Source organism: Linepithema humile, chromosome 8 (assembly GCF_040581485.1).
Source record: "Linepithema humile isolate Giens D197 chromosome 8, Lhum_UNIL_v1.0, whole genome shotgun sequence".
In the NCBI taxonomy this organism is placed as follows: domain Eukaryota; kingdom Metazoa; phylum Arthropoda; class Insecta; order Hymenoptera; family Formicidae; genus Linepithema; species Linepithema humile.
Genome location: NC_090135.1, coordinates 725,826 through 753,100, shown reverse-complemented (window position 1 = coordinate 753,100; position 27,275 = coordinate 725,826). Strand labels below are relative to the sequence as shown.

Below are 27,275 nucleotides of genomic sequence, written 5' to 3'. Positions count from 1 at the left end.
GAATAAATATACTTACCTTACTATATATTAGCGGCAGATCAAACAGGGTCCTCCTTTACCTACTACCGCCCTGTGCGATCAACGTCCGCACCGGATCAACCAGGGCCCTTTATTCTCTACAAGCGCCCTGCGCGATTAGCGTCCTATTTAGAAAGGGACCTCTCATAGCGCCCTTCGCGTTAACCAAGCGTACAGGTTTCCGCTCGGCCCCGCTTGTTGACTCTTAGGGATTATATATTTATATATATATACTCTAATAATAATACTATAGTTAATTTTAGGGCAGTCTGACCCCTCTCAAAGTATCTTTATCTCTTAATTTTCTTACACTCTCAGTGATACAATTGCGGAATTAAATAGGACGTAACAACGGGTTTAAAAATCTGGTGACACCAGGTGGGATAAATTTTCGTTCCGCCATAATAAGTAAATTAGCAATCAAAATCCACAGATTAAAAATCTAGTGACATTAGACAAAATTAAAAAAGGAAACTTTCTCCCTCACCACAACCATAAAAATAACAAATTTCGCTGAGATTAATCTTCTTAAAACACACTATAAAACGCTAACGTACAGAGAAAAATTAAAAATCAAATACAACTAACAATCTATTAAAATCAATTTATTTATTTTTATATTAATTCGTAATTACAAGTAATAATGAATCCGAACGGGCCTCCTGATGAACGTGCCTCTAGCCCACTACAAGGAGACGAGTATAATTATGATAGAGCCTTTAGAGAATTACACGAAAAAGAAAAAGAATTACATAAGAAAGCAGAAATGTTCGAGAATATGATGCGTACTTTCGCGCAATACCTACCTGCTATGCAGAGCACCGACGTCCCTACGTCTACCCCTAACCCCAGCACCCTTATTCAACCTCAATTTACATTCCCCCCTTCCCCACAGACGCCAGGAAATATAGGAAATAATTCATCCTACGCCTCTAGTTACTCAAAATCGTATCTTCGCGATGCACTTGAATTAGTACCTAAATACGACGGGCATAGCATTCCCGTCTGGCAATTCGCTAGAGCCTGTAAAAGAGCAAAAGAATCGGTGCCTTTTGCAGATGAAGCCTTATTAGTGCGGATGTTACGTAATAAACTAACGCATCACGCCTACCTCGCTGTAGAGGATGAGATTCACCCTACAGTTGAGAAATTTATAGATTGTTTAAAGCGAACCTTTGGCCCAGGTAGAAGCTCTAATTACTACCGCGGACAATTAAGTATAGTTTATAAAAAACCAAACGAGCATATACTAGATTATATAGGGCGTGTTAAAGATTTAAAAACAGCTATAATAGAAGGAGATCAAACAAACATTAATCGCACTTTGTCAGAGCCAGAGCTCTCATCAATAGAATCGTTTGCCCTTGAAGCTTTTTTCGAAGGACTTCCGCGTGAATACCGCATAGAATTACGCGCTGAAGGATATCACAATCTTAGTGATGCCTGCTCTAAGGTACTCACCATTAATAGAAGGTTAGAACGCGAAGAATCTCGGTATAGAAACGCTCGTACCACACGCGATAACCAACCACACGTTCCCCAAAACGACCCGGTCGCTAACGCTTTCGCGCCGATCGGATTAAAAACGTGCGGGTACTGTAAAGGTGTAGGACACCTATATAACGAATGTCGCCGGAGACAATATCACGAGAGAAATAATCACAACACTAATACTAATTATAATAATAACTATAATCGCGGGAACTACCATAATAATAATAATCATAACTATGTTAAAACAAATGATAATAATAATAATGGTAACCGACCTTCGGGAAACCAGTTGGAGGTCTCGGCCAGCCGGGCGCCCCGAGACCACGGGAAAGCCCATCCTATTCAATGCATAGAGAACAACCCCGTTCCCTCCACGTCCTCAGAGGAGACGATGGAACAGTACCCTCAGTAGAACTAGAATCTCCATCATTTGTGGGACCAACAGCTTTCATGCTGGACACGGGAGCGCAACCTAATATAATTAAGAAAGGGTGCGTTAACCCAGACGTTCTTATTAATAATAATAAAATTATTCAACTCACCGGGATTACAGACACTATAGTCAACACTCTCGGGACTATAAACATTAAAATCATTAATATTCCAGTCACATTCCACGTGGTTACAGACGAATTCCCTATTACTACCCAAGGAATTCTGGGATCTTCATTTTTTATAGAACACAACGCTTGTATTAACTACGGAAACCGCGAAGTAACATGGCAAAATTACAGTTTCCCATTCAAAGAACGCGAATCTATTATTTTACCTGCACGTACTAACACTGGACTTGTAGTACGCGTAGCAAACCCAGGAATTAAAACAGGATACTTACCTCGCATATCCACATGTAAAGAAGTATTCGGCGGAGACGCCATTGTTACCTGCATAAATGATAAAGCTTATATTAGAATGATAAACACACTGGATTATGCAATCGAATTAATTATTCCTACTATTACACTTACCGAAATCGATGAGGTATCACTCGAACCTCCACGCCACATCGTAAAGGGCGCAACTACTCCGACAGAATCTGGAAAAGAAAGTCAGAACAAACATGCAATTAATCACGAAAGTAACTCACAAAAAATTGAAAATAAAAATACAAATAAAAATAAAAATAGCGGAAGCACGATCCCGCAATTATTCAACAATAAAACTTCAAATAAAGGTACAAAATTACCAAAATCTGAAAAAGAAACTAAAAACGAAAACAGTTCAAACGCTAAATCAGCCTCACAGAAACTTGCAATTAAAAATACGATTAAAACTGGTGAACCCAGGGGTAAAAACAACCCTGTCTCAATTAAAAACAATTACGTCTCCAACGAAAATGAAAATAATTATGATACAAACACAGAATCTAAAGCAAATAAATCTCTTAATAAAATCAAAGGTGCTACTATTAATAAAAAACACATTAATTCTTCTCTAATACACGAATCGCTATATACGGTACAAGATCACGCTGAATCCCAATTATCCTATACGCATGAAAACCCTACTAATTCTCAAAACAATTCTCAATTTACTCTATTGGAAAGGGGATCTTCTACGCTTCCCGTGCACGATGATACCGCTCTCGCACCGGTTCGCCCCCCTTTTCAAAGTAATCCAGGCGATTACTTCTTTTCTAATAATTCTAATTCTCATTCCTCAATCGCAGAAGCGAACTCCTCATGCGTAGCAGCGAAAAACGGACAGGTGACAGATACTACAAACGCGAAAAAGTACGACGAGACAGATACAAATACACATATTCGAATCAATACGAAAACTAAAATACACTTCGACTCACAGAGAGTTGCTAGCATATTGCAATTACTACGCCTAGAGCATCTTAATAAATTAGAAAAAGAAAGCATCATTGACATAGTTCACAAACATAGCGACAGATTCTACATACCAGGAGACTATCTAGATAAAACAAACGTTATAACACATAAAATCAGCACTACCGACGAGACACCAGTACATACAAAACAATACAGATATCCTCCTATGCACAGGAAGGAAATTAACGCGCAAGTAGATAAGTTATGCGAGAGCAATATAGTCGAACCTTCGACATCACCATACAACTCACCAGTCTGGGTCGTACCGAAGAAACCCGACTCTATGGGCAACAAAAAATGGCGCATGGTGATAGATTACCGCAAAATAAATGAAAAAACATTAGGCGACGCCTACCCTCTGCCGAACATATCGGACATACTCGACCAACTCGGTGGGGCAAAGTATTTTTCAATATTAGATCTCGCCAGCGGATTCCATCAGATTCCTATGGATCCCGGAGACGCACACAAAACGGCTTTTTCTACGCCTTATGGTCACTACCAATTTTCTAGAATGCCATTCGGGCTTAGAAATGCACCAGCTACTTTCCAGCGTCTAATGGACCAAATCTTGACCGGTCTACAAGGCACGGAACTTCTAGTATACATGGACGATATAGTTGTTTATGCAAGCTCAATAAGGGAGCACGAGATAAAAATAAACAAATTAATGAACAGACTCAGAGACGCAAACCTCACACTGCAGCCAGATAAGTGCGAATTCTTACGACACGAAGTCGTATATTTAGGGCACGTTATCACCGATAACGGCGTTCGTCCGGACCCCCTCAAGGTCACGGCAGTCAAGAACTTCCCTACTCCACGCAGTTTGAAAAATGTACGCCAATTTCTTGGACTAGCCGGATATTACCGCCGATTTATTTCTAACTTTTCACAACTCGCTAAACCTTTATCGGATCTATTAAAAAAGGATCGAAAATTCGCTTGGAACGAAGGAGCACAAATAGCCTTTAACACTCTACGTGAACTATTATGCAAGGAACCAATACTGCAATTTCCAGACTTCACAAAAAGATTCCTACTCACCACAGATGCATCCGACCGCGCAATCGGAGGTGTCCTCAGTCAAGGGACCATAGGCCAAGATCTACCAATTGCCTATGCGTCCAGAGTACTAAACGCAGCTGAACAAAACTATTCTACAATCGAAAAAGAACTATTGGCTATAATATATTGTGTTAACCATTTCCGACCATACCTATATGGACAAGAATTTACCTTAATAACCGATCATCAACCTCTTACTTGGTTGTGTAGAGTGAAAGACCCCACGTCTCGACTCATGAGATGGCGTCTAAAATTAGAAGAATACAACTACAACATTACGTATAAAATCGGAAGTCTCAATAAGAATGCAGACGCTTTATCAAGAAATCCTGTGACAGAAATAACTTACCTCTCAGTCTTACCTGTACACAAACGTCCTCGAATTCATTACGAAACTCCAACATACTATAAAAATACAGATAGCGATAGCAAACCAGAAGCTGAGCTGAAAAGAAAAAGTTCCATTAAAACCTTACCTCAAAGACTCCCACCATTGCTGGATTCCTCCACTTCCTCTACGAATCCGGAACCAGATGAAATAGACGACATCGAAAGAAGCAACTCCGACATCTTCGATAACCTAAAAAATAAAGATAAAAATATTAAAGATAATGAAGAATACTTACCTGCAATAGATACAGTATTACCGCAACCTATTCCGCCAGAACCACCACCCAGCACGTCAAGATTATATGAAGACCTGCCTGAGTTATTTAGCGACCTTGATTGCCTTGCTACCGATGATGAATCCTTCCAATTATCCGACGACGAAGAGGAGCCTGAAAACCTGAAAATAAAACACAAATTAATTACTACACACAACATAAAATATCGTATTAAAGAAATTAACCTACCTTTATCAGAAAGAGATGATAATATTGTTATATTTGTTTCAACCGATAACTTACCTTTCGACGAAGGAGCCAATGAATTGAAGAAAGCCGGAAAATTACCGCCTCTTAACGAACTTACGCTCGGTAGAGCTCGTGTGTACCCATCTTCATTCCACGGACGCCATATTATTGTTCTACCTGTAAAAGAAAGAAGAAATGTAAAATTAGACAAAGAAATACTCACCGAATGTTTTGCATCAATCTTAGATGTAATCACTGAATTGAACTTACTAAATCTAAGCTTCCGAAGGAATACTGAACTCGATTCAATTCCCTGGAAACATATCGTTGAATTATTATTGTTAAGATTAAATGAGGTACCAATTACCGTTACCATTTGTAATGGATATCTTATTACTCCACCTAAAGAGCAGCGACCGTTAATCGTTCAAGAATATCACTGTTCAGCCGTTGGAGGACACAAAGGTATTACAAAAACCTACCTGCGAATAAAACAGAAATATTACTGGAAAGGTTTAAAAGGAGAAATCCAAGACTACATAAAAAACTGTCACACCTGTCAAACTCTAAAACTAGTGAGAAGGAAAACACGGCAACCCATGATACTTACCGATACTCCTGGTCGAGCTTTCGACAAGGTTGCTCTCGATATTGTGGGACCACTCAAGAGTACACCCCAAGGGAACTCTTACATTCTCACCATGCAAGATTTGTTAACCAAATATTCCGTCTACGCTCCATTGCCAGACACCAGAGCTGATACGACTGCAGAAGCGTTTATCAAATATTTTATCTGCCGATTTGGATGCCCAAAAAGCATACTTACCGATCAGGGCACCAATTTCCTAAGCTCTGTAATGAAAGCAGTAACAAAGAAATTTCACATCCAACACTTCCGCACCACAGCCTACCATCCACAATCCAATGGATCACTAGAAAGATCTCACCTTGTCCTAATCGAATACATAAAATGTTTTATTAATAGAGAAGAGCATTGGGACGATTTAATCGACAGAGCCAGTTTTTCTTACAATACCTCAATCCACGAAGGAACAGGATTCTCGCCTCACGAGTTAATTTTCGGACACCCAGCTCGTGCCCCGTCCAGCCATCAATACGATGAAGACTCTGAAACTTACCAGTCGTACTTACTAAATTTATTCAATAAGGTTCACGAATTACAAACCACCGCCAGAGATAACCTCATTAATGCTAAGGAAAAGTCTAAAACTTACTACGATAAAAGAACTCACGCGGTAGAATTTCTCAAAGACGATAATGTATTTTTACTAAACTCGCAAAAATTAGACAAATTAAGTAGGGAATACTCAGGACCCTATAGGATTACCGAAGTTCTCGACAAGGGGAACGTTAGAATTAAGATAAGAAACAAAACACGCGTAGTACATAGTAATAGGCTAAGAAAAGCAAACTATAGCGAACCAGGATGAAACCTTGACGTTCCTTTTATTCTTTTTATTTTTACGTTACAGATGAAATTAGTAATATTCCTTGGTATCCTCCTGATCCGCTTCAGCGTTGCACTAGTGGGATACGATTGCGACAACCCCCACGATAACGGAACACTCATCTCCCTAGATGATTCCGCTCAGTGTCTATTCGATGAAGGAGATCTTCGTCCCCATGAGACCATTATAGAGATATCGTTAAAACCTCGTTTTAGTCTCATAGACATCTTAAGTTGTAGAGTAGAAATAGATAACAGCGTTAGTCTTAAAACCCTAGATACTAAGAAAATGCAAAAAAATAATAAAATAAACGAAAGATACTATCTACCTATAAGCATGCAAGCCTGTGCGCACTTACATGCCACCAAATGCTTACGATTGGGGAACCTATCCTTAACCGACCTCGAAATAGATTTTGTTAATAGCCGTTCTATTCTTTTATATAAAACTACTAATCCCGTTAAAGAAATCTATACTTTCATTCATATAATTTATAAGCGTTATAACATTAAAACAGACCTCTTAGGTAATCGATTAATCTTGCCCGTTGGCACTGTATGCGTTTACACCGACCTTGAGTGTACGGACGAAGAAGGTTATAGTAATTTTTGGTCGCCTTATTTCCTAACAGGTTGCTCACCAATGCAACAAACAATAATCTATAGGGGCCACGCGCAACGAATCTCTCAAAAAGGGTATCCCTCCGCGTACGGATTACCCATTAACAAAATAACCCTCTTCATCCGCGCCCTCCACGATGCCTGCGATGTGTTTGTACATCAGACAGAGCATCCTTTATTAGTTATAAGAGAACACGATAAGATGTATTTGCGAAACCACACTGGAATAGATAAATTAAGAATAATTAGAGATATTCATTTATTTAACGATAATAAAGATATAAAAACTGTGTATACGGAATATTGCACCGACAAATGCAATGAGAAAAGGAAGGAACTGAAATATTCAATCACACTGGCACACAAGGACCCGTCTTTATTCGCCTTTTCGATCATGGGAACTCCAGGCTACTCCGCCAGAATTAGAGGAGAAGCAGCGCAACTTATCAAATGCACCCTGGTACCCACCTTGTTACGAGAAACCGGAAGTTGTTATATGGAACTGCCAGTTATGGTACACGGCCGACCCATGTATTTGGAGCCAAGGACTCGGCTCATAACGACCAAGGGCACCGAAATCTCTTGTGACCCTCTTGTTACCGCTATCTACAAAATTAAAAGTCAATGGTACACCTTTTCACCACGCATGAAAAAACTAGATGTATCACCCGAATCAACGTCATCAGGAAGCAGTTCCTGGGGGACTCCTAGAAGGAACACCGGAAATACCCAAGTATCTTCCTACTTCAGGACTATTTGGATCATCGTATTACTCACCATCGCTGCAACCATTCTGTACTTGGTATATAGAGGAACAACGTTACTTACCTGCTCTGCTGTTGGACAGATCGTCGACAGTCAGACCGAAAGGATCGTGGTGAAAAACTCCGCGCCGAATGCTGATCACCAAGAGACCGGGAAGCAAAGGAGCAAGGAAATAAAAGAAAAGATTTTTGAGCTTCAGACCGCTTACAAACATTTGGAAAGGAGGATGGATGAATACATCCCTACCGCACGTCCAGGGCTCAACCAGCTCGCCGTCGCATCCAATCAGAGATGCTCTCATCTTAAGGAGGGGGGTGTTACGTATGGCGACTCCACCTAAGGTCACCATACTCTACTCTCTACATTTCTTCCATCCCGTATACACGGTAAAATTTAAAACTTTAATATTTATAACAATCTTAAACAATAATCCACTTAAAACTAGTATATAACGATATAATTAATAAATAAGTATCTCTATTATAAAATGATCATAAAGTTATATTAAATACGTTACAATTAACAAATAAGTATCTCTATTACAAAGTAATCATAAAATTATACTAAATACGTTACAATGTTCAATAATTTATACAAAAAGATTAACAAATGTTATTAACTAATAAGCCATAATCATAAAACAACTAATTGTTATACCTAAATTATAAAATCAAGCGATAGAAAGTGAAACTCGAAATAATCATAAAGTTATACTAAATACGTTACAATGTTTAATAATTTATACAAAAAGATTAACAAATATTATTAACTAATAAGCCATAATTATAAAACAACGAAATGTTATACCTAAATTATAAAATAAAGCGATAGAAAGCGAAACTCGAAATAACATGTAGTACGTAATCACTGTAACACTAGTCTATGGTCGATCACTAGTGACAACGGAAAGTAACTAGGACAGAATACTTTTAGCCGCACCTGTAACCTAACCTAAATTTTCACATCAGACTGTACGAATGTAAATACAGGTGCGACTCAATGATCTCATCCGAAAGGAATGTACAGATCACGCGATCGATCATACGATGTCTTATGCGCAGGTCAAGAGAGTAGGGATAGTCCCTATATAAGCGGCCGTCCTCGTCAAGAGCGGACACTTAACTCTTCAGAAAGTACGCTCAACTGTTGTCACTTCGCTAGTCCGGGACCTAACCTAGAAATTATTCACCACGTGCGAGTCGGCCTTCCGCCTTTCAATTGTTAATCTAGCGTTAAATTATTGTATAAGTAGTTAAATAAAAGTGTGAGTCTTAGTTATTATAGATAAAATAGTGTCTCAGTGTTAAATAACTTTAATTAACAACCACGAGCCAACACCATTCCAATAGGACAATAATCAACCTACTACATTCAACAAGAGATTGTTAATAACAAAATAAGGTCCTTGTATCAGTAAACCCATTTACTGCACCAAAGGTAAGTGAATAAATTATTAACATGCTAATAAACTACCATTTCACTAACGCTTCTTAATTGCTTTTAATAATAAACTTTATACGTGCTTAACTAACTGCTTTTCAACATTTATAATTATAAACAAATAGTGCAAAGTGATTTGAACATTAAACAGTGAGCTTATTGTTACTAACATCAATCTATAAACTATTATGAACACATCTAAATGTGAATACATTTATATTAATGGAGTACTTCTATAAATTATAATTAAACAATTACGTAAAAGCGCTGCCATTTACGCGCAATTCTAAGGTATAGTTACACAATTATTTAAGGCATAACTAGTCAAATTATCCTAATTACTAAATCATTATATTTTATAAATAATAAAGATTAATATTAATTAATAATTAAGTTGATAAAGTGTAGTAGATAGAGCTTTTCCTTCCCCACCTTGAGCGCTTCTCACAGAGCGTTCTAAAACTCACATCCTTGAGCGCTTCCCATAGAGCGTTCTAAAACTCATCTCCTTGAGCGCTTCTCATAGAGCGTTCTAAAAACCTCAATCCTTAGCGCCTCCCATAGGGCGTTCTCATATTAATCTTGCTCGACATCTCTCTCTTACCAGTTATACATACACATTATCTATTTATTATTAATTAAAACCAGTTTTACTATATAACATTAATTTATCCACTTTATTGTATCTTTGACTATACACGCCAGAATTCAATTAACTAATAAACCTTATCGACAATCTTATTTCATCATTCTTTATTTAATTAATACAATCACTTAATGAAATTATATAATTATTAACATTTGTAATCGCTTTTACACTCAAGTTACAATATATTATCTATTACTAATATTCTGCATCTATTTTGCCACATTCTATGGAATAATAATTTTATTAAACAAATTACAATATTATTTAAACAATTAAATAACTATCTTATATAGAAGATTGATAGAAAGCTCTTTCGCCGTCTCTCAACCTCGTCATTACGTCAGCCGGATCTGTAACAAACAAAATTATCATAAATCATATGTTTAACAAATAATTTTATATTAACTAACTACACTATCTCTTCCTTAAACGTTCAGCAATCTTTCTATCAAGCCTAAATATCAAATCTATTATTCATAACAAAGATATTGCCTAATAACTAATTTCTCTAGGAAATCACTAGATTTTCTCTAGATACTTATTAATAAAAATCAAGGAAACTAATAATCAAACTAGAGTTACCTGTTAATAATCTTCACAGTGGTTCCCTAAACAATTAATAAACCTATTAATAACATAAAATGAAACAATATTAATTAACATTATTACACTATAACCTTATACTTACCGCCTAACGGGTCGATCGACTTTCCTCGATGAATTGGACCTGAAACAAATATAATAAATGGTTAGTGATTATTCATAAACAATATACTTACCTTCAACTTTACCGGGACAACACCTGAAACAAAAACAATAAAGATTAATATATAAACTATAACAATTAAGTCGGTACTTACCTCGTCCGCGTTTTCCCTCGATGATTCCAGTTGGACGTCTGCCGGCTGCATCTGAAACAAATAAAAGAAATAAGTATTAACAAATTAACTAATACCAATAACAAATGAAATTAGATTCGATTTGATTAACGTAGATATTTTTTTATTGATTATAATGGATACCTTTAGATGTCGCGTTCCCGACGATCGGGTAAGGCTATCCAATTGAAAAGACTGAGATATGGCCTCTTCTCCGAACCTGATTTTTCTCAGAGATCTATCTTGGAATTTCTCATTCCAAATGAAAAAGAAGATATAATTTTCTACGAGGATTTTGACTGTCAGCTCAGTCCTCCCAGTATATCTGAGATAGAACAATTTACGTCCGAATTGGGACAGGAACAATTGCTTAGAGCTCTTAATAGGGATAATTCCCTAGGGAATATAACGATTGGGACCGAACCCGTTATTCCTAAACAAGGATCACTCCTTAAAGCGATAAAACCCCCACCAATTGCCTTAGAGTACGACTCAGACGCCTCTTCTCAAGCATCTACAGTTATATTAGAGCGCAAAATCATAAGGGTACTTCCTCGAATCATTTCCAATGAGGTTGTGTTTTTCCGCTTTAAATTAGTTCCTCAACCCTTGGTGATTACAATAGATTAAGTTATGAATAAGCGAATCTATATTAATTTGTGATATTCCAACCAAAGTATTTCTAGTTATATTTTTCTTTTCTATATTTTCGTTTAACATTGCGTTTAATCTCTAATTATGTTACTTTATTAAAGCGATCTAGTTCTTTTTCTTACGTTCTGAATAATTATAGTATTTGTTTATGGATCTCACGAGATAATTAAGTATATATGTTACTTTCCTTTATTTTTCTATCTATAAGATCATTGCGTTTATTTTATATACATATAACTGTTCTTCTTAAGTATAAGAATATTATGTATTAATATATCCTTCTTTTCTTTATTATTACTTATAGATTATTATGTTCCTACTATAATTACTATTTCTTTGTAAACGGATAATTCTATTTCCTGTATTCTGACTGATATCTTTTCTTTTTTTTTATATATATATTATTTTATTCTCTATGAATGAAACACTATAATTCTGTTCCCATTTATAGGTTATTATACCTTACCTACTAGCGGGCATCCCTCAGGGACCTTCCTTACCGACAATCGTCTGTAGAATCAATGCCTCCTTTAGGCAAATAAGAATCTCTCTTTATCGACAGTCGCCTTCGCGCTGAAATAAAATAATAAATATATATATATATATATATGATTATTAATAAACGTTAACAAATTGCCATGCTACCTCCCTTATAATTATTAATTCAGAATAAATATACTTACCTTACTATATATTAGCGGCAGATCAAACAGGGTCCTCCTTTACCTACTACCGCCCTGTGCGATCAACGTCCGCACCGGATCAACCAGGGCCCTTTATTCTCTACAAGCGCCCTGCGCGATTAGCGTCCTATTTAGAAAGGGACCTCTCATAGCGCCCTTCGCGTTAACCAAGCGTACAGGTTTCCGCTCGGCCCCGCTTGTTGACTCTTAGGGATTATATATTTATATATATATACTCTAATAATAATACTATAGTTAATTTTAGGGCAGTCTGACCCCTCTCAAAGTATCTTTATCTCTTAATTTTCTTACACTCTCAGTGATACAATTGCGGAATTAAATAGGACGTAACACTCTTGTAAATAAAACCTAGGCAAACTATATGGACATGGACAAGAAAAAGGAATTAACCGTCTCAGCTTCGGATACTGAGAACCGGCACGTGGGGGGTATCGTCCCTGCCCCCCACGGGTCGTCATCCAGTGAAGGGCTAGCTTCTGCGTCTCTGGCGAGCGCAGGGGCAAAAGCTGTTATCGCCAGTGTGGAAAGGCTTGGTTCCGCAGTTACCATCCTTCCTGCGAGGAGAAGATCCTGCTCGAGCTCCATACGGGGTGACGAGACACCGCGTCTGAGGTCACCTATAATGGATGTGTCGCACCTATGCCATGCGGATTATTCTGATTCGGGGGAGGTGGTGATGTCGGAGGGATCGACGGACCATCTGAAAGATAAAATCAAAACTAGTGTATCAAGAAAAAGGAAAAAGCGAGGTTCACCTAGAGATGAAGAGGTAGAGGAGGAGAGATTTGCAACTCGCTTTTCTACTGAGAATAAAAAGAGACTGGATGAAGAGATGGCTGGCCTAGAACTGGAGCATGCAACTCAGATTTGTCTAAAAATCAACGATATGATCAGCGCTATTGAAACGATAAGGAGGAAGTCTCCCAATATTCAGGGATCGCTCAGTGGACAAATGAAAGTCAACCTTGAGGTAATCAGAAGAGCAAGTACATTATTGTCTATAAAAGCGTCCTCAATCGAGGACCCGGACTACTGGAAAAATAGGTTCTACGCTATGGAAAAGACGGCTATGGAGGAGAAAACCAAGTCGAATTGCAAGAAGTTAAAAGGATGACTAGAATTAAAGAATCCTACGATATGGATACTCCGGAAAATAATCCACTGCATGGCTCAGATGGAGTTTTGCCCTCCGTTTCTTCACACCAAGAACATGAAAGTATCTCTCTCAGAAATAGGGAATTGATGATTGGAACAAATGACTATAAAAAACAGGAATATAACGATTGGAATAATTTGTCTAAAAACAAAATGGACAGATTAGACATGGATCTCGCAATAATACGTACCTTAGACAAGCTCGGTGATGGAATGAATCATTTAATTAGAGAAACGAGACTCCTGAGGGAGGATCTCGGTGCGCCCCGTGAGGTTTTAGGCTCCGTCCTGGGTGGTTCTGCTCCAGCGGCTACACCTGAAACAAAAAGAAGAAATATTAGTAAGACAAGTGATATAGAATGTGATGACTCAAGTTATGCTAAAGCACTAAAGTCGGGTACTACGAACAGAAGTAACAGAACAAAAAAAGGTAGGAACAAAGATCTAAAAAATCTGCGAAATGAACGCGGAGAAGACTCGGCTACTTCAACTGATTTCTCCTATCTTAAAACTAGGAAAGAGGTTGCTTTCGCGGGTGATACGCGTGGTAGGTATATAAATAAGGTGGACTTATCATATATGGCTACTAGCGTAAGCGGTGACGAGTTAATTATCTTGGACGATCAGAGTGGCCAAGAAAGGATACCAGAAGACCCAAATAAATCTGTATTAAAACGGTCTTACAAAGAAGTAGCCGAATCCCGATCCAATATGGAGCCGAAGAAGGTAACCCCACGGATTTTAGAAAACAGGGAGACACTAAGCTCATTGAAAAGAAAGGTACCGCGCACGGCAGCGGTTTCCATCCTTTTGGAGGGAACTGATCTAACATATTCGAACATATTAAGCAGGGCACGAGAAAAAATCTCTTTAAAGGACTTGAATATCGTTGATACTAGACTAAAAAGGGCGGCGAACGGAGGAGTCATCCTTGAGATTCCTGGAGAGGATGCCGGAGCCAAAGCGGACAAATTATGCGATAGGCTTAAAGCTTTGTTTGACGACGATAAGGGCGTTTACGTGCGAAGACCTACTAGGCTGGCACAATTACGGCTTTCTGGGTTGGACGACTCCATCTCTGTTCCAGAGATTAAGGAATCGGTATCGAGGATCGGAGTATACAGAACAGAAGATATTTCGTGCGGATCTATCAGATATGTTCGGGGGGGGGTTTGGGCGTGCTCTTTCTCAGGTGCCCAATCCCGGCAGCGGTTAAGGTACTCGAATCCGGCAAATTGGCCATCGGATGGTCGACGATCCGAGTTGAAGCGATGAGGGCAAGACCATTACAATGTTTCCGCTGCTTAGCAGTGGGGCATACAGTGCAGAGATGCCCGAGCACTGAGGTTAGGCGTTTTTGCTGTTATCGTTGCGGCGAAACAGCTCACAAGGCGGCGGACTGCCGAAATAAGATCAGATGCCCGGTCTGTAGGGACAGAGGCATAAACGCGGAACACTTGGTGGGTAGCTTGAAATGTAAACCTGTCCCTCCAAAGAGATTGGAGCGCCCGGTGCCGAGTGCGGAGTTGAATCAACCAAAGGTACCTGAAACAAAAAAGAACACTGATAAGAAAGTGGAAAAGAAAACAGTCTCCGTAAAGGATAAGTTATTGAAAGGAAAAGGAAGGGCCAAGGACATCCACGCTCCCTCAACCTCCAAAGAGGATCTGGGAGGCAAAGGGGATCAATGGGACCTCTCGGACGGTTCATTGATATATGATGAGAATATGGATTGTATGGACGCGGACATTTTTTCATTTTGACCACTTTTAGTGCGTATCTCAAAGTAAGGGTGCAAATGCTTGCTTATCACGAGTGATAACAAGACTACTTGTTTGTCGGTCTCATGGTCCTCGGACATCAGCGAAGTGTACATAGATAAGACTTAGTTAGGTTTAAATTGTCATCAAGACAAAGTTCTGGTTAACATTGTTAGATAGAGATTAGCTATGAATAGGAATAATTTGGTTAGGTTACATATATATATATATATATATCTTAGAAGTACTCTATATACTTATATAGAAACTTGTTCGTTGAGTGTGTGTGTTTGCTTGTGGCATGAGCTGCGTGTGGGCGGTGCATACATACCTGTTCTATCTTGGACGTCCCGGTAATCAAACGGTTGTTGAGGGGTTTATGACCATGGCTGAGGGGGATAGATGAAGTCATGCGCTAGTTCGTTTTCCGTCTTCCTTCTCATATTCAAGGCCAGTGATGGCGTAAGGTGAGTTTTTAGCTAGTAGGCGGTCGAGATGGTCATCGGGGTCCGGTGGGTCTGGTGGATCTGCCTCGTCGCCTCCAGGTTCTCGGTAGCTCCATGATCTGTGTGGAATGCTGGGTCCTGGTTAGGGTGTCGGGGCGTTTCTTCTCGGTTCTGCTGGAGAAAGCCCTGGTGCGAGTCTCGGTCGAATCCAGCACTACCCTGGTCCGGGCCAGGGTGTCTTTGGAAGATTTTCTCATCTCTAAAAAAAAAAAAAAAAAGGTTAGGTTAGGTTGGTTGGTTGGTGGTCTCTCGTGGCCCCTCTCGTTGTGCGCCACCTTGTCGTGGTGAGAGGGCTCACCGGGGGATGGCCCGCTGGGGTCGTTCCACGGTGCTAAGAGCGCACAGTTCCCCCGCTGGGGGGAACCCGGGGTCCGGCTACCTCGTATGGGACTTGTCCCGGTTAGCCGGTAGGGGTTGGCGGCCCTGACTTCAATCGCTCGGATGCCTGGATCCGTTAGGGGTGTTATTCACTCCACCAGGATAGAGGAGTAAACCTCGAGAAAAAATCCGGGGCCTGACCAGCCTCGTTAGCACGCCGGTGTTCCGGCATAACGGTCGAGCCCCCCATGGCACGTGGGGGGGCGTGGCGACTCACACCGTAACCCCAGTTAATGGGGCCGGGGGCCGGTGCTAGCTTAGCTAGGATGGGCCGCGAGGGTGGTAAAACCTCTATAAAAAGACCCGGGCAGGCCGAGCTCGTTAGCCCTGTGTGGGCAGTCGGCCTAGGAGAAGGAAAACTCCGATATCAAACCATAGGAGGATGGGGGGGAGGTGCGCAAGCTCTCTCCCCCAGTCGTTCCCGGACTCTGCGTGCTCGGCCGGGGTTCGTCTCTCCCCGTGCCTCACATTCATGCACACACACACATACATTACACATACACACTTGGCCCCCGTACTGTCTGGGCGCCTTCGCTGATGCGAAGCTGCTCGGAAGTCGGGGGCCACGCATGCATTCGGCGGGGGGCGCCCGCGCATTGTAGCATCAGCGATGCGTGGGATGCCGTTTCCCGTCCTGCATACACACACACATTCATTCATCAATCACGCACACGCATACATCATTTAAGCACACATACACATTCATTCATCCTCATCCACGCCCGCCTGGGTGGGGACCTTTGGTCCATTTATGGGCTGGCATGTGGTGGTGAGGGTGTCGGCGGCCGGGTCGGGACGCGTTCCTCGGGGGAATCCGTATTCCATTGCGGGATCGGAGCTCCTTCCGGGGACGCGCTTTCGGGGCGTATCGCCGCGCGTGAGCCGCCGCAGGTCGGGCTCCATGCGGGCGGGTGGGCGGGGGAGGGGGTTCTCCCTCCGGCTGGTCGGCTGCGCGCGCCGAGCGGGCCAGTCGCTTTTCGGGGGTCCGTGAGGCGTGCGCGCCGATTTGTGTGCATGGGTCCGGGACGACGAGGACGGTGTCTCAAGCCAAGGTGGAAGGTATCGTGCCGAAGGCTGAATGACCACAGAGACAATAAAAATGTGTGGTCCGAACGATCCCTGTGGGTGAGTTGCGCAACCCCACAGTACATAAGTCGCAGTATACCGTAACCCCAAGTTTGGGGCCGGGGGCCGGTGTATGCATTGCTGCATACACGGGCTACGAGGGTGGAACAACCTCTATAAAAAGACCCAGGCAGGACGGGCTCGATAGTTCTGGTCGACAACCGTCCTAGTGGAAGGAAAACCACGATAAAAAACCCGGAGAAAAAAACTCTGTTAAAAAATTACAATTTATGATAAAAATAATGACGACAGAGAGGACTTTTGTACCGCCTCAGGGGAGTCGGACCCCCAGAGGCCGGCGAGGGGGGTATCCAGTCCCGGTGCCCCCCCAGTCGTCATCATTCGACGGGCTGTTCAGGGCGTGCCACGCGGGCGCCCTGAACAACATGGCTACCGCGGATGGAGAACTGTGGGCGGAAGCCCACAGACTATTGCGGATTCTCCTCGTGGTGATCGAGGAGATCCGCGGAGGGCGCACAGAAGTGCTGCAGGGAGGGGGTGGAAATCCCGGAAGGAGGGGTGCTAAGCCCCCCTCCTCCAAAACGGTGGGGGTGTCCGCGCCAGGCAAAGTCGATGCCTGGACGCAGACACGGAGGAAGGGGGGGCTGCAGCCCGTCCGTCAGGAGGAAAAAGGGGAGAAGGGTGATTCTACCCTCCCCCCTCGATGTTTCAAGTGCCTCCGCAGGGGGCACGAAAGGTGGAGGTGCCCCTCAGCGGTGGAGCGTAGCGGTTGCTGCCTCCACTGCGGGGGCGCTGAGCACATGGCCCGGGCATGCTCGCAACGAAAAGCGAGCTGCCCGGCCTGTGCGGAGGAGGGCAGGAGTGCGGCCCACCGAATAGGTGGCCGCAGCTGCCCGGTCGTCCCACCTAGAGTGGGACGAAGGAAAAGGGGAGGAAGAGGGGCGAGGGGAGGACCAACCCCTTCATCTGGGCCCCTGATTGGAGGAAACCGAGGGGGGGAAACCACCGTACCCCCTGCGGTGCCCCCAAAGGGGGGGGATAAGGAGGATAAAGCCCTGGGGGGCGGGGGGAGGAAGGGGATGGTTCTATCCCCGTTGTCGCCCTCTCTCCCGATCCACCCCAGGCAATGGAGGTGGCTGACGGGTGGGGGACGGTCCCTTGGGAGGCTCCGGCGAAGAAGGTCGGGGAGAGGCCGATTCCGTCACCCGTAAAGGAGGTGGCGGGGGATGGGGGGAGGGGGGTTACAGAGAGCCCCCCACTCTGTCCCACCCCTGTGAGAAGGAGGGAAGCCGGGGCTGGGGGTGGGAGGGCCAAGAAAGGCCTGGGCCCCATCTCCGCCCCGGGAAAGGAGGAAAGGGATCTGCCGGTGGGGGGGAGCTCTGGGCCCCCCCAAATGCAGGCAGAGGGACCGGGGGGGAGGTCCCGGCGAAGCAAGTTCACGGGATCACTCCTCCCACCCCTCCCCTCCCCAAGAGAGGAGGGAAGGATGGGTGTTACAGCCCCCCCCAGCACGCTCACCCCTCTCAGAAAGAGGAGGGTGGCGGGGTGTTGGGGAAGGAGGAAATGGGTGGGGGTGAGCGAGGGCTCCCCTCCCGCCCAAGGTGGGGATAGGATGGAGACGGAGTACGAGGGTGGGGAGGCTGCCTCCCTTGTGGGGTATCTCCCTCGGCGGAGTGGGGGCCGCAGGGAGAGGACTTGGGTCCCTTCCGGCGTCACCTTTAAGTGGAGGGATCCGAAAACGGGGAGGCCCCTCACTCGGAAGGAGAGGGAGGGGTCCCCCGACTCGGTCCCTCCCTCTGCCGAAAGGATGAAGAGAGCGGTGCGGGCTCTCTGGAGGATTTATGAGGACCGGCATCCGGGCGAGTTGTCGTTCAAACGCCCGTCCCGGGAGGCCGGCTGGTGGTGGATGGAGGCCGAGTACTCTGGCCCCGACCATGAGGAAGGGGTCAAGGAGCTGGGGAGGATAGGCGAAAGGCTGGCGGAGGAGTTCCCGCCCTGGAGGCTTGCCTCGGAAGAGATGTTTAGGAGCCCTCCGTTGCCAAAGCTAATCGCCCAAACCCCTCCTGTTGAAGGGGTCGGATGTTCGGCCGGTGGGGGAGGGGGAAATGTCGGAGGTTGCCCGACTACTCTTCCCCACTAGGCTGTAAATAGGTGAGAGTGGCGAGGGGGGCTGGCGCGGTGCTGCTGCCCCGGCCCCCCATCCCCGGCTCCCCTAGGCAGGGGCTCCCGCCCCCCGGGAAGTGGGATGTGCTTGCCGGGGGACCGTCGTTTGGAGATATGCGACGGTTCCGGGGAATCCGGTGGAGCCCCACGTGCGGCCCCGGGGTGAGGCGGGGCTGGAGCTAGTTGGGGGGCCCGGCCGGGGGGGACGGGGTGGCGGACGGGCCGTCGGCCCCCCCTTGCCACGCAATGGACGACGGGACGGGGACAAAACCCCGCCCGCTTTGAGGAGGGTGGGAGGGATGAGGGTTTGCCCTCTCCTCCCCTACTGGTAAGTTTAGTGGGGGGGCATTATGCCCCCCGATTTGGGAAAACCTCCCAATACAGGAGCTGAGCGAGAGAGGGGTAGGGGCGTGCCCCTGCCCCACATTATCGCTCTATTTGCGGAGTGGGCTCCTTCCTCCGGACGGCGGGAATACACGCCTTGCGCTTCCCGCTCACAAGTCCGGAGGAGGGGAGCCGTATATGGTTTAGGTCCCTCCGAGCCCGGCCTGACCTAGGTCGGGCATCACACGGGCCTGGGAGTGAGACCAATGGGTCGGCCAGTATGACCGACCCAAAGATTCTGGCCCCCTGCGGGCGGCTATGGCGCGGCGTATGGACGCGGGCCGCCCGCAGCGTGGACCACCGGGTCTCGGCCCGGAGTTGGAGTAGCACTGAGGGGGGGGGAGAACTTAAGTTCTCCCCACATTAAGTTCTTTGTGCCGGGAAACCGGCTGGCTTGGGGGGATGGCTGGATGTATACGTTTGTGGTTCCCAGCCTCCCCCCTAAATGGCAGCTGACGGTACAGCAATGGGGGTGGGGTTTAGTTGGTAGGCGTCCGGGGGAGCAGTGGTGTCGCAGACCACTCCCCCGGACGAATCCAACACTACCCTCTGGCAGGGATTTTCCCATTGCACGCCAGAGGGTGTCTTTGGAAGATTCCCCACCCCCAGGGAGGGGCTTGCCCCCCCCGTTAAAAAAAAAAAAAAAAAAAAAAAATGGTCTCTCGTGGCCACGGAGCAGGACGGACGTGCTTCAGATAGCTCTGCTTTGTGCCACTTATTTTGGATTGATGGAGGCTTCTATGGACTGGAATATATTGATATTCGTGTTCAACGCATTGTCTTCTATCAGATTTGGTGAAGTTTTTATTCACTTATTATTTTCTTGAACAATAATTTTGTTACTAAAACTCTCACTGTATAGAGTGAGGTTAGGATGCTTCTTGGTCTTCGGACACAGTGAATATACCTTCTGGATTAAATTTTTATAAATTGTTAACCTTACTGAAAGTAACTGTACTTAATTGTGCATTATTTATTTGCATACTTATGTATAATTAATATAAAATCGTGTTAAAAGTGCTATGCGTGAATATCTCCAGCGCATGCGCACGTGCCTAGAGTAGAGTAGAGACAAGTGATATGCAACTTTGATAAAGTTATTATATATTAATGAAACTTTAAATGGATTATCTCAATTACGTATACGAGTGGAGGCCTATGGGACACCATAGAGGCCTATCTATAATACTAGTAGAACGGTGGCAGTCTATAAGGTGTATAGTTTGTGCTAATTGTACTCAACCCTTCTACGCCAGCTGACCGTTATATATTGCCAAGATTTGGAATTTATTTAAACAATTTAGAAGGAACAGTTATTATCTTGACTAATGATATAAGTGTGTTAAATTGTCTTGAATTAAGTGACTATGAATAGTATGTAACGTGCATAGTGTTTGGTTCGCAATCTACTATTGTTATTGTTATTATTTGCAAATAATTTACTAATGTTAATTATCCAAACGATACTACCATAACGGATTTGAACTATAATTAAATAGATAGTGCTCATAGATATAAAAATCTCTGGATTGACTATAATACATGTGTTTAGCTTTGAGGTTATGTTACACCTCGATATATATGTAAAGAGAATACATCCTCTTTAAATTCAGCGCGCTTAGCATGCTCCGCGCGCTCCTAAGAGACCAGCCAGATGTCTCCTCGAGTATAGAGAGATATAGAGAGATAGGGAGAATATAGAAGAGCACGTGCTAAGACAAGTGAGATAAAGACAAGCAATAAACATAAACATTAAAGTCGGCAAAAAGGGGAGTGGTGAAGGAGAGACGATTAATTGACTTAAATTGTCGTTTCTCTCATTTACAGGTAACTTGTAAACTATGTACATATTCAGCAATTAGTAAGGCTAGTAATAATATAAAAAAAAACTCTCATTTACAGAGAAACTGATTTAGTTTATTTCTCCAACAACTCCAACTCCTAATAAATAAAAACATTATAAAACGACAATTCTCGTCACAAAATGAAACTAAAATTCGAGTTCAAAGCGGTGGCTTCCCCGAAAGATATTAGAACTACAGTGATAGCCATAACCTCAATTAGTACAGAACAAGGAGGAAAATATGCTATACCAGATGAACTCATCTATGCAGATTTTCATGAGGAACTAAAAAATACAGACGCCTTCAAAAAGGTAAGAGAGTCACTAGGAAAAAGGCATGACGAATTAAAAATATGGATAACGCTGTCAGAAAAATTGCGAAAGATATATTTAGATGAGGAAGGAAATATCCAGTTCGGAGGAAAATACTTAAAACAAATATTTCAAGAGAATACTAAAGAACACTCGGACTTGGCAAAGATACTGGAAAAATTAATCGAAAAAACAGAAAAGAAAGAAGAGGAAACAAATTTAAAACATATTGTAGATAAATTTGTATTAGACAAATTTAATCATAAAACATCTAACGTCAGACAATGGTTAGACACATTTGAGAAAGAATGTGCAAGATTTAAAATAGAAAAAGAAGAAACCAAAATCGAATTATTAAGATTATTTTTGGATGGGACGTGCCAAGACTGGTACACTTCTACAGTAATAAAAGGAGAACACGAAAACGATTGGGATGGATGGAAACAGGCATTAATAGAAACCTTCTCAAGTAAAGGATGGAGTAGCAGAACATACGCTCATTATTTTAAGTACAAAGAAGGCTCATTAGTACAATATGCGATAAAGAAAGAACGACTCTTATTAGAGATAAACAAGGATATGGATGCTGACACAATGATAGATAGGATTGCATTTGGGTTGCCAGAATTTATTAGAGAGAAAATTGACAGGAATGAAATGGAAAATACGAAAGATTTAATTAATGAATTACAGAAACTCGAAGGTATAACAGATAAAAAGAGAGTATTTAAAAAAGAAGGTAAACCAGAACATAAAACTAGAAATGAAGAAAAAAAACCATGCAAAACATGTGAGGATATGGGTAAAGGTGTAAGATACCACCCAGAAGAAAAATGCTGGTTCAAGCTAGAAAAAAAAGAGAAACCCAAAGCTATAGGGAACAATTCAGTAATAGAAGTAGATCTAAATACGGAGAAAAAAAACGAACAGTCACACCATTGATCAAACTTAAGATGCTAATTGAGAATAAAACGGAGATAATGGGAACATATGACCCGGGTTCCCAGGTCTCCCTAATAAACTCAAAATGGATAAAAATAAGAAACAATAAGGAGGATGTAAACAAAATATTCTTAAAGTCTGTCAATGGTGTGAATCACACAAGCGGATTGATAAAAATAAAAATAAAAATATTCAATATAGAGAAAGAAGTAGACGTATACATAGTTAAAAGAGAGGATTTCGAAGATTTCATAATAGGACTAGATTTAATTCCCATGTTCAAATTGAGATTGAACGAAAATTTAGAAGTTTCACAGGAAATAGAAAAAGAGATAGAAAAACCAAAGACAATTTCAAGTAAAATAATAAGCAAAACTATAAACGGCTCAGTTAACTTTAATGAACAAGTGGAAACAGAGGAATTCCAAATAAAGATAGAACACTTAGATAAAAATAAAAAGATTAGAATAGAAAGATTAATAGATAACAACAAATCATTGTTTGCGAAAGATAAATACGACGTTGGAACGGTTAATGAGTACGAAGCCAGAATTGATTTAATGGTGGAGAAATACTGCAGCAAAAGACCATATAGATGCAATATAAACGACAAAAAAGAAATAGAAAAACAAATAGCCAAATTACTGGAAAAAAGTTTAATCGAAGAATCTTATAGCCCTTTTGCTGCACCTGCCACGCTAGCATATAAGAAAAACGAAGGAAAGACACGTATGTGCATAGACTTCAGAGACCTAAATAAAAACGTGGTCCCTCAAGCACAACCATTTCCTCTAATAGATGATATAATAATAAGAGCCAGAAACTGTAAATATTTCACGACTTTAGACATAAACTCAGCTTTTTGGGCAATACCACTAAGAACTGAAGATAGAAGAAAAACGGGATTCGTAACGCAAGATGGCCACTTTCAATGGACATGTCTACCATACGGCTTAAAAACGTCGCCAGCTATATTTCAACGAATTTTAAGTAACATACTAAGAAAACACGGACTAACCGAATTTTCAGTAAACTATATAGACGACATCCTAATTCACTCACCGACATTTATAGAACACCTGAATCACATCGAAAAAGTACTAGATGCAATAAAAAAAGAAGGATTTAGATTAAAATTTAAGAAATGTACGTTTGCTGCTAATTCAGTCAGATACCTAGGACATATAATAGGAGAAAATACAGTTACACCATTGAAAGATAACATAATATCAATAAAAAATTTTCCGACTCCCACCACACAAAAGCAAATTAGACAATTTCTGGGAAAAATAAACTTTTACCACGAATATATAGAAAAAAGCTCCATACTATTAGACCCATTACACCAACTATTAAGGAAGAACATAAAGTTTATATGGACAGAAGATTGCGAAAAAGCCTTCGAAAAGATAAAAAAAATGCTATGTGCCCAACCAGTGTTGGAAATATTTGACAAAGACCTCCCAATCAAGATATATACAGACGCATCAATTGAAGGCATAGGCGCAATATTAAAACAAACACAAGATAATGGAAAAGAAAAACCGGTGGCCTACTTTTCAAAGAAACTCAATGAAACACAAAAAAAAAACAAAGCAATATATCTTGAATGCTTAGCTATAAAAGAGGCAATAAAATACTGGCAACACTGGTTGATAGGGAGACACTTCGAAATACACTCGGATCACAAACCGCTACAAAACTTGAATATAAAGGCACGAACAGACGAAGAATTAGGCGACCTTACCCACTACCTATCTCAATACGATTTTAAAATTATATACGTACCAGGGAGAGATAATACAGAAGCGGACTGCTTAAGCAGAAACCCTGTGCTAGAAGAAAATATAGAAGAAGAAGAGGACCTATTAAAAACGGTAAATCTTATCGAGATAAATGAGATAAAATTAGATCAGATGAATAACACAATAGTACAAAATAAAAAAGAAAAATTAATAAAGAAGAATGGAATATACTATAAAAAAGTAAAAAAAAGAGAAAAAATCATATTATCCGAAAAGTTCAGCATTGAGTTAATCAAGAAAATACACAAGGAATGGTGTCACACAGGGATAACACAAACAAGAATGAAAATAAGCCCATACTATACCGCTAAAAATTTAGCGAAGAATATAAAAAAAATTTGTAAAGAATGCGACATTTGCATCAAGAATAAATCAAGAGGACAACACAAATTCGGCACAATGTCACAATTAGGACCAGCAACTAAAGCTTTCGAAATTATGTCCATAGACACAATTGGAGGATTTGGAAGCACCAGATCGACAAAAAAATATATACATTTACTCGTCGATCATTTCACGAGATATGCGTTTATTTTAACATCAAAGACTCAAAACGCCAACGATTTTATAAAATTAGTCCAAACGGTGTTAGAAATAGAAAAGATTGGAACAATCTTAACAGATCAATACCCAGGACTAAATTCAAGAGAATTTAAAGATTACTTAAAAAAGAGAGAAGTGCAATTAATTTTTACTGTGTTACGTCCTATTTAATTCCGCAATTGTATCACTGAGAGTGTAAGAAAATTAAGAGATAAAGATACTTTGAGAGGGGTCAGACTGCCCTGAAATTAACTATAGTATTATTATTAGAGTATATATATATAAATATATAGTCCCTAAGAGTCAACAAGCGGGGCCGAGCGGAAACCTGTACGCTTGGTTAACGCGAAGGGCGCTATGAGAGGTCCCTTTCTAAATAGGACGCTAATCGCGCAGGGCGCTTGTAGAGAATAAAGGGCCCTGGTTGATCCGGTGCGGACGTTGATCGCACAGGGCGGTAGTAGGTAAAGGAGGACCCTGTTTGATCTGCCGCTAATATATAGTAAAACTGGTTTTAATTAATAATAAATAGATAATGTGTATGTATAACTGGTAAGAGAGAGATGTCGAGCAAGATTAATATGAGAACGCCCTATGGGAGGCGCTAAGGATTGAGGTTTTTAGAACGCTCTATGAGAAGCGCTCAAGGAGATGAGTTTTAGAACGCTCTATGGGAAGCGCTCAAGGATGTGAGTTTTAGAACGCTCTGTGAGAAGCGCTCAAGGTGGGGAAGGAAAAGCTCTATCTACTACACTTTATCAACTTAATTATTAATTAATATTAATCTTTATTATTTATAAAATATAATGATTTAGTAATTAGGATAATTTGACTAGTTATGCCTTAAATAATTGTGTAACTATACCTTAGAATTGCGCGTAAATGGCAGCGCTTTTACGTAATTGTTTAATTATAATTTATAGAAGTACTCCATTAATATAAATGTATTCACATTTAGATGTGTTCATAATAGTTTATAGATTGATGTTAGTAACAATAAGCTCACTGTTTAATGTTCAAATCACTTTGCACTATTTGTTTATAATTATAAATGTTGAAAAGCAGTTAGTTAAGCACGTATAAAGTTTATTATTAAAAGCAATTAAGAAGCGTTAGTGAAATGGTAGTTTATTAGCATGTTAATAATTTATTCACTTACCTTTGGTGCAGTAAATGGGTTTACTGATACAAGGACCTTATTTTGTTATTAACAATCTCTTGTTGAATGTAGTAGGTTGATTATTGTCCTATTGGAATGGTGTTGGCTCGTGGTTGTTAATTAAAGTTATTTAACACTGAGACACTATTTTATCTATAATAACTAAGACTCACACTTTTATTTAACTACTTATACAATAATTTAACGCTAGATTAACAATTGAAAGGCGGAAGGCCGACTCGCACGTGGTGAATAATTTCTAGGTTAGGTCCCGGACTAGCGAAGTGACAACAGTTGAGCGTACTTTCTGAAGAGTTAAGTGTCCGCTCTTGACGAGGACGGCCGCTTATATAGGGACTATCCCTACTCTCTTGACCTGCGCATAAGACATCGTATGATCGATCGCGTGATCTGTACATTCCTTTCGGATGAGATCATTGAGTCGCACCTGTATTTACATTCGTACAGTCTGATGTGAAAATTTAGGTTAGGTTACAGGTGCGGCTAAAAGTATTCTGTCCTAGTTACTTTCCGTTGTCACTAGTGATCGACCATAGACTAGTGTTACAGTGATTACGTACTACATGTTATTTCGAGTTTCGCTTTCTATCGCTTTATTTTATAATTTAGGTATAACATTTCGTTGTTTTATAATTATGGCTTATTAGTTAATAATATTTGTTAATCTTTTTGTATAAATTATTAAACATTGTAACGTATTTAGTATAACTTTATGATTATTTCGAGTTTCACTTTCTATCGCTTGATTTTATAATTTAGGTATAACA

The 27,275-nt window shown here is 41.5% G+C and overlaps 1 protein-coding gene and 1 long non-coding RNA gene across 2 annotated transcripts; one reads left to right on the top strand and one right to left on the bottom strand.

Moving 5' to 3' along the window:
• Nucleotides 1-300: 300 nt before the first annotated feature.
• On the bottom strand, nucleotides 301-25,811 carry LOC137001629 (uncharacterized). The gene is made up of 2 exons (XR_010891587.1): nucleotides 25,582-25,811; nucleotides 301-542 (listed from the first exon to the last, which is right to left on the bottom strand). It is a non-coding gene; the product is annotated as an uncharacterized lncRNA (long non-coding RNA).
• LOC137001628 (uncharacterized) lies at nucleotides 19,846-23,116 on the top strand. The gene is made up of 2 exons (XM_067360741.1): nucleotides 19,846-21,710; nucleotides 21,786-23,116. Exon 2 carries the CDS (start codon nucleotides 21,868-21,870, stop codon nucleotides 22,978-22,980), a length of 1,113 nt encoding a protein of 370 aa, XP_067216842.1. The 5' UTR covers nucleotides 19,846-21,710; nucleotides 21,786-21,867; the 3' UTR covers nucleotides 22,981-23,116.
• Nucleotides 25,812-27,275: the final 1,464 nt, after the last annotated feature.